Source organism: Fulmarus glacialis, unplaced genomic scaffold (genome assembly GCF_000690835.1).
Source record: "Fulmarus glacialis isolate BGI_N327 unplaced genomic scaffold, ASM69083v1 scaffold25095, whole genome shotgun sequence".
NCBI lineage: Eukaryota > Metazoa > Chordata > Aves > Procellariiformes > Procellariidae > Fulmarus > Fulmarus glacialis.
In genome coordinates, this window is record NW_009215282.1 from 5,924 (window position 1) to 14,279 (window position 8,356).

Consider the following 8,356-nt stretch of genomic DNA (forward strand, 5'->3'; position numbering starts at 1 on the left):
TACACCACTGACTCCCGCCCAGTCTTCTCATCCCATTAAGATAATTAGCAGCTGACACAGATGTTCCTCCTCCAGGGGCACCTCTGAGTCTAAGGGCTGGCCTTGTGTGCTGGCTCTCGGCAGAAGACAGAGCACCGTGGCAAAGCATGGACAGGGACTGCAGCCTGGCCTCATCCCATCCCTTATCCGGACCCTATGTAACAAACCGCCCTAAAGGCACAGGCCCTGACGCACTTTCAGGCAGCCCTGCTGGCACCCTAATCGCTTTGGGATGCTCAGAAGCACCTCTCCAAGCCCTGGGAATCTCCAAGCTGGAAGCGAAATGACCATTGAGCAGAAAGCTGTCCTCAGCCTGATTCCCCATTTCCCCTGGGGTGCTCTGTGCTTCCCAGAACGCAGCACCCCTCGGGGAAGTCAGGATGCTCCCAAAGAGGCCACCGCGGGTGCCGAGGGCTCCCTGGGCAGGCACTGCAACCTCAGGCTGTCCCTGGCAGTCACGGCAGACCCCAGGCTCCCCTACCCAAATACCACCACCGAAAAACGTGGCCTCTCCTTGGGAAGGATGGCAAAGCTTCCTAGGAAAATCCACTCACCAGCCTTGCAGCTGCAGCCAGCGTAGAGGTAGCCGTGTCTTCTCAGGAGGCTGCACTGTCCGTACGGCCCACAGTCATTGAAGCAGGGGGTGAGGTATGCGAAGACAGTCACTTTGGCTTCTGCGGCATTACATTCACTGCAAGGAGAGCAGGTTGCGTTGGCACCCCGGTCCTTCGGGGCAGCCTTGTGCCCAGGGAGCACTCTGCTCCGGAGGGTCAGGCCACGCTCGTGCATGCAAGTTCCCCCCTATTGCGGGATCTGCTCCATCCCTCCGGGGAGCTAGGAGCAGAGTCGGCTCCCTCTCCACTCGGACTGCCAAACCGATGCACAGGCAGGAGTCAGCTCTCCCCAGACCCCCGTAGCAGGCCCTGGTACCCAAGCCCAGCATCGCCAGTACTGTTTTACAGCGTGCGCTTGGCCCCTTACGCAAGGAACCATCAGGAAGGTAAACCGCAGGACTATGGACACAACTGCCTGCATTTCAGAGACCCCTTGAAAGAGTAACAGCAGCATTTTCCTTTACCAATTTATCACCTCAAAATCCACCTGAGGAAGGGGAAGCTCATCCAGACAGGCTCTGCCACCCGCAGTCTGCATGAGACATGCCAGCTTAGCACCAGACAAGCTGCTTGGGTGCTCACAAGAGAGCAAGTTGGCACCGCCACCTGCCTCCTTCTCCCTTCGCAGCCACGGCTTCACCCCTACCAGGTGAGACAAGCCCACGGCACGGCAGTGAGGACAGAGGTTCGGTTTTGCTCACGCTAGTCAAGGGCAGCAGGACACAGAGGCAGAGTGCTCTGAACTGGCCCCAAGGTGGGATGACACACCAGACTCACCCCTGGCCCTTCAGGCAGATGAGCTGCAGGGAGAGGAACCAGTCATCTGTCTGTGGGTACAGGACAATCAGCATCGCTTCCGCAGAGGATGTGCTCACGCTCAGAGGGTAGCCCTGGAAAAAGGCTTAAAGAAAAGAGGGTGCTGTGATGGGCCGGGACTAGGGGAGAAGAGCCCTCGGCAATCCCAGGCTGAGACCAGTTGCACAGGAATCAGATGCTCCTGTGGCTCCTTGCTCCCGTCCTCAGGAGGCACCAGGGGGGATGGAGAAGACCCTTGCTCCTGAGACCCTTGTTTTGTCTTTTGTCTCAGCTCTCGGTACCTGTCTAGACAGCACAGGGCACCCGGAACAGCCTGTTTGCTTGGCTAGTCCTCCAGTGCAGAGCTCAGCTTCTCTGCACACCAGCAATGCCTTGACCATCCCCAAACCTCCTGCCAACGAGGCTGGAAGAGCCCCAGCTGGTAACCAGACCTTCCTTTGGTGGAGGCTAACTCCTGGTGCCAGACTAGCATCTGCACCCCTGGGCATATGCCAGCATGAAGACCTCAGGAGGGCTTGTGCCAAAATTAGCTTCCCTGGGACACCCCACAAAGTCCTGAGTCAGTTAATAGCTCACAAGGTCTGAAAGCAAAGCTCTGAGATGGCATAGCTGAGCTGGCGGCGGGTGCCAGCGGCTCTCATACCTGTGCTGCAGTTCTGTGTGGCATTGAGGGACAGCACCGGAGAAGCAGCACTCACACACGCAACCACGGTGGCATTGGCCAGGCTCACGGTCGTCTGTGCAAACAGAGCAGTGTCCCACGTCAGAGCGCCCCGATGCCACCCCCCTGCACAATTCATCTCCCGCGCGGTACACGGGAGCAGCAGGTGACAATAAATCCTGCAGATCAAGGTCACCCATCAATTCAGCAGCTCTTTCTGGGCAAACCCGTGTTCACCGCACCCTACACTGCCACCGCGTTACACGCTGGCTGAAAGGCAAGAGAGCCTCCTGGGGGACTGCATGGGGGGAACTGCCCCAAAGCTGGGACACTGAGACATCGCTTCAGCACGAGCACAGGGTGGCAGAAGTCAGAGGGAGCAGGACGTCAGGGCTGAGCCCTGCTCCAGCCCTCAGGAAGTTTCATAGAATTTCAGGGGGCTGATTTTGGGGTGTCACTGAAGGAGCTCGGGAATCAGCGACTTGGGCAGGAACATCCCTGGGTTTCCCTGCTCAGTCTCCTCTCCTGGTGGCAAGGTGCCAGGCTCCCGTGGAGAAGATGGCATTGCAGCTGCTTTCCGTTTTGTCTCCTCTGCGTCACTGCCACCACATGCCAGCAAGCTGTGGCATTTGCATTGGAGCTGGCAGGTGGGACATGCTGGAAGCAGCTAAAACAGGCTCAGAGTGTTTTGTGACAACAAAAAGAAAGAGAAATAGTCCCACTGGTACCTACAACCCCTGGAGTTTGCTGACAAACCAGCCCAGGAGCAGGGACAAAGCCCTGCAAAGGGGAGACAATCCCATCAATCAGTCTCCGCACCTTGTTAAGCAGGAGACTGACCACGAGGGAACCCCCGCTGTCCATGCCAGTGTTCAGGTTGAGGAGGAGGAGGGTCGGGGAGAGGGAGTTCACGGGAACGCTGGGACTATTCAAGAGCCTGTAGCGCACAGACACCACATCCAGGTCCTCACGAACGACGGGCTGGTTCTGCAGACAGAAGCTCCTCTGGTCGGACGCGTTGCGTGAAGCTTCTCCGGTAGACAGAGTGGAGCTCCCTGCTGCTCCTGCGCTACCTGGTCTGGGACCAGTTTGGCTCTGGTTTAGGCTGCTGAAGTTAAGGAATGAACTGGTACTTCCTGGCCTGCAAGCTGTAAAGCAAAAAAAGGAGAGGAATCAGCACAGCCAGGACCAGCACCTCATCCCAGCAGGGCCCCAGCAGCTCCAGACCTTCAAGTGACAGCACAGACTGGGGGTATTTCAGCTGGTTCATGCACTGCAGTATGGGCTACAGCCCCTGAAACGCACCATCTTTGCAGGGGGAACTCTAACATCAGCATCCACAAGTTGGGACACTGATGGAAGCCTGTCAGTGGTACAGTGGGTGGAAGCACCCTGGAGCTGCAGGGAAGGGGAGGGGAACAGAAGAAGGAATAATGCACAGCATCGTAACACATCAACGTACCCAGGGAGTATTCACTAGCCAGTGGCAGTGAGCACTTAGCTGTCCCCTAACTACAGGCTGCATAAAAGTCTCTACCAGTTCCCCAGACGTGAGCAGCCAAGGCTGAGCAGAAAAGAGAAGCTACCCCAGTGTAGCTACAGGCACAAGCCATCACGTCATGGCACATGGAGCTGAATGTGACTCTTGGAGTCCCACTGCTGGAGCCTGTCCATCGCTCCCAGAGACCCTAGTCTAACAGCTTGGCTGCCAGTGCCAGGCCCTCCAGCACATGGGATGAGCCTCTGCTTTGAGGAGGGGATGGTAGAACCCCCAGCAGAAGAAAAGTTTAAAAATGTACCTATTTGGTGAGCTTCCAGGAGTCAAACAGGGATTATGGTCATGTAATAAGAGGATGCAAAGGTGCCTATCACAGCCACAAGGACTTTGTGACCTCCTGAGTCACAAGGCGTCACCTGAAATGGTGACACCCCTCACTACTACCCAAGACATTACCCCAAGTAAACCTCTGTGAGATGGTTTCCTGTCTGTAGCCTGCTTATGGACAATCGATAGTCAACATATCATTACAGTCTGGTGCATCTACCCAAAACTATTCTCCCCACCAGATTTTAAGCCAGCCACTGCTTCCCAAACAGCCTTTGGAAAATATCATCGCTTCAGAGACCCTGAACTTTTCAGGCAGCTCCAGGGAATATCCCTCTTGGGTGAACACTGGAGCCTTCACTTTTGACCCCAAAGCAACAACTAGGTCTCAGCCCCCAAGGTTATGCCCAGGCAACCAGCATGCTGGGGAACGCAGGCCACTACAGCCAGCCTCCCAAAGGCCCAAGAGAGACACAGTAGACACAAAGTTCTCTCTAGTCCTTCCCATAGGGCTAGAGAAAGTGGAAGCCCGCCTGTGAAAGAAGCCAGCATCTCCACCGACACACTGGCATTGGCAGCGCCGAGACTCTCCACCATGATCTGCAGCCACTTCTCCCAGGGGGGCGAGTCCAGGGCCAGGCTGCAGTTTACGTTCCCCGTGCAGGTGACGATCCTCTGGAAGGACTGAGGCAGTGTGATGGAGCCCAGCGCTACCCGCATGGCGCACGCTTTCTGCTCACTTGTCACGCAGCTTCGCAGCTCAAACCGCATCCCTGCGGCATGCTTGGGAACGAAGACCCTGCAGGAGGAGGGACCAGCAGTTTGCAGAGCTTGTACTCTCAACACAAGCCAGCCATGACCCACCGTGGTCCCTGCGGCTTTGTGGCAAGAACTAGATTGCTCTGTCTGGTGTTGTGAAAATCCTTCCCGAGGGAAACATCTCAAAGAACTAAAATTCCTGCAGCTGAACCTGTAAGACCACCTGGAAAGAGCTGGATAAGGGCACTCGTGTGTTTCCCGTGCAAACCCTACCACTGCTGCAGGGAGCTCGGCAAACAGGCTTGGAGACCCCCCAGCTCCAGCCCCACATGGGAACAACAGTGGCTTCCCCTAAGCAGCACCCATGGGAAACCCCACCCCGCCATGGCCCCAACGCTTTCCATCCACTGCTCTCACTCACTTGACATGCAGCGGCTTAGCAGGCGAGACGATGGTTTGTGGCGTGGCAACACCAGGCTCCAGAACTGGCATATCAGTGAGTCTGAGGACAAACATATCTGCCTGGAACATATAGGGGCATGGAGTGGAGAAACCCTGCAGGAGAGGAGAGCGGATGGGTCAGCTGTGGCGAGACACGCTGGGCAGAGTACGACGGCCGAGACCCTCACCAGGACTCTCACCTTCACTTCAATCCTGCCAGCAGCCTCAGGGAGATGGGCAGCGATGAACCAGTCTCCGGCAGCAGGGGTAGTGACGTTCACAAAGGTGGTGTTTTGCACAGCGCTGCTCAGAGTGATGCTTATGTTATAGGAAGGACGGACGGTTGCATTTGCAGGAAAACGAGTGCCCAGTGGATTAATTACAGGAGGGGCTCCGTAGCGAAAGTGCCTGCAAAAGAAACCAGAATGCGAATAAACAGAGGGTTGTAAAGACACTGGCAAACTAAACTGGGATACAAACTCGTCAGTCGACACCCAGCCTGGCCTGAGATGGCAGAGGGAGCAGGCTGGAAAAATCCCACATTTTCAAGTGGACCACAGAGCCATCATTTTCATCTGGTGAGGACTGGTTGCTATTAGCTTACGCGGGATTTATTTAGAGATTGGTTTAACTTGGCTGCTTATTAAGATAAGGATTTAGATGGTTCCATCAAGCCTGAAAGCAAATTTCCACAACACTTACTAAGGTTAAGCCCCAGTCGCAAGACTACTCCTTTTTTATAACCATCAGCAAATCCCCCATATAGGCTAAATCGTCAAGGAAGAGCTTTCATTTTCTAGCTAAGATCTGCATCTTCCCTATTTCCTCTTCTAGGAGGGCAGGCAGACAGACTAAAAAGATGCTTACCAAGGAAGGTCCGTGTGACCGACTTCAGTACACCAGCACCTCTGCTTTCCAGATAAGGAGCCCAACGTTCAAAGTAGCAGAAAAGCAAGCAGCCAAGTAATATGTGAGATATTTATTTGGGCAGCCAATTTAGCATTTAATTTGCTTGCTTTTGAACTGCACTGCAACAGAACAACGGACACAACAGGCCCAGCAAGCAAACGTGATAGGTGATGTGTTATTAATCCGTTTGAGCTTAGGTGGTCTTTATTTCTTAGGGTATCGTTTAGCTGCTGCCTTGTCCCTCACATCCCTAAACTATTGGAAACCTTTCTGGGAAGCAGAAAGGAGGAAAATCCAGGCTGCTCTGGAGCAACTAAGAGCACTTGTCTGTGCCCAGGACAGACCAGGGAAGCGCAAGCCAAGCAGCAAACTTCAGTCACTGCCAAGACCTCCGTGGAGCGGGTGCCAGAGACCCACGTGTCTCTACGGGCACAACCTGCCCAGAAAACTTGGGACCCTCCCAAGATACAGCTCAAAGTCTTGCCCCACCTGCAAGTTTTTGACCTCAAATCCCCAACAACTCAAGTACTGCTTTAAGCTACATTTCTTTCACTGGCATTGAGTTTGCAACCTTCTCATGCTCTTGGGTCTGCAGGGATCAGCATTCCTCTCCTCCCTCTGCTGCACACACAGCCCGCATCCCTCTCAAAAAGTGTCTCCAGTCTCTTCAGTTCCTCTGTACTGAGGAATTTGTCTGTCTCCAATAGGTTTGGGTCCTCTGAAGCCCCTTGCAGTCCTGCCACATCCTTTGGTACCATGCACAGGATCCTGCCAGGCACAGAAATGTCCAGGAACACCTTTGCTCACGAGCAGCAACACCAGCCTCACTGTGAAGCTCTCTCCAGTGTTTCTAAGGCATCTCTTAGACATCACGTCTGATAGACAGCCCCAGACCCACTGGTAACGTGAACACGAAATGCTCCTACAGGTTTAAACACAGATTTAGTGCTAGTACATTAGGAAACTACTGCTGCTGCAACTTGGGAACAGACGCCCAGCCTCCTACAACAAACCAACCACAGCCATGAGCAACAAGGACAAGAGAAGGACAGGAAGCCCATGTGGGCAAGCACTGGCACAGCGACATACATACACTGTGATCTCCATGTTGGTGCACTCGGGTCCTTTCCCCCGGGACGCCTGCAGGAGCCAGCGAAGCAGCACGGTGTCTTCTGGTACATGGAAGTGGAAGAGCTTGGCGTTCCCATACCAGCTGTAGAAGGACAGCTTCTGCGCGCTCTGAGAGAAGTACTCGGAGACATACAGGGAGTCTGAAAGGGAGAGAGCACAGCAGTTGCTGGGGTGGCTGCTGGGGGCAGGCTGCAGGGCTACACCCACCCACAGAAGCACACAGGAGTTTTAAGGAGAGGAGCTCTTTGCGTCCCTGATTTCTCAACCCAGTCCCACTAGGTACATGGTGATCCGTGTTGTTCCTCCAGCCAGAACCGCCCACACCCCTGCTACAAAACCATCACCCGGAGCCAGAAAGCACTAAAAGATGCCTTAAACTATGCTCTGCGAGATGTGCTCTGAAGATGACAGATCACCAGAGACACTGAGGAGGAGGAGGAAAAGGTCAGGAGGAAAAGTTGATGGCACAAGAAAAGACGGTGGAGTAGGCAGCAGCAAACCCTGGGGCAACAGCGCAGAACAGATGGGTGCAGGTAGCGCAGGGGTGCTCCGGGCCCCAGCCGCAGTTTATGGTGCCAACAGGCAAGAGCTGTGCCCTTGTCTGTCTCTGCTGAGTGCACGGGCTGATGGTATCGGTCTTACCCAGCTCAGGACACACGTACTGCCTAACACACTGCCTTCCTGTGACACGCAACGCGATGAAAATTCATGTGCTGCAAACCTCACTCTGCTTTCAGACCTACCTTCCAAAGTCTAAAGATTTTCCTACCTGGAAGAAAGGCTGCTGGGATAGCGAGAACAGCCCTAGGGTAGGCTGGAAGGTCATGCAAGAGGACAACAGCTATTCAAAGTGCCATCTGGACTAACTAGATCCTCCATCCATCTCTCTGCCCAGCTATGCCTACAGATCACCCCCAGCCTGCTGATAATTTCACCTGCAAAATTATACATTAGTGTTATTGTCAGCAAGGAACCAGCCAGACTGCAACTCGGGGATGGAAAAGAAACGTCACACCAGGGTTGAGAAGGGGACAAAACTGCACGGAGACAGCGGAGCCAAGGCATTGCCGCCCACCCGAAAACAAGGTTCCTAACACTCAGTAAGGGAGCAGAAGAAGATGTCTTCACATCTCTGCCGAGTCCTCCCAGATGCTCCTTTTC

The 8,356-nt window shown here is 54.5% G+C and overlaps 1 protein-coding gene across 1 annotated transcript in view; it reads right to left on the bottom strand.

Annotated features, from left to right (window-relative positions):
- The window catches only part of TMEM8A (transmembrane protein 8A), a gene marked incomplete at its 5' end in the record, with an annotated part of 11,952 nt that extends 4,076 nt beyond the window's left edge, over positions 1 to 7,876 (bottom strand). The window contains 9 exons of the mRNA XM_009578889.1: positions 594 to 730; positions 1,431 to 1,554; positions 2,113 to 2,206; positions 2,950 to 3,278; positions 4,489 to 4,754; positions 5,136 to 5,269; positions 5,356 to 5,563; positions 7,158 to 7,340; positions 7,806 to 7,876. Coding sequence (XP_009577184.1) covers positions 594 to 730; positions 1,431 to 1,554; positions 2,113 to 2,206; positions 2,950 to 3,278; positions 4,489 to 4,754; positions 5,136 to 5,269; positions 5,356 to 5,563; positions 7,158 to 7,340; positions 7,806 to 7,876 — 1,546 coding nt within the window. The remainder of the gene's footprint in view (positions 1 to 593; positions 731 to 1,430; positions 1,555 to 2,112; positions 2,207 to 2,949; positions 3,279 to 4,488; positions 4,755 to 5,135; positions 5,270 to 5,355; positions 5,564 to 7,157; positions 7,341 to 7,805) is intronic.
- Between the last annotated feature and the right edge of the window lie 480 nt (positions 7,877 to 8,356).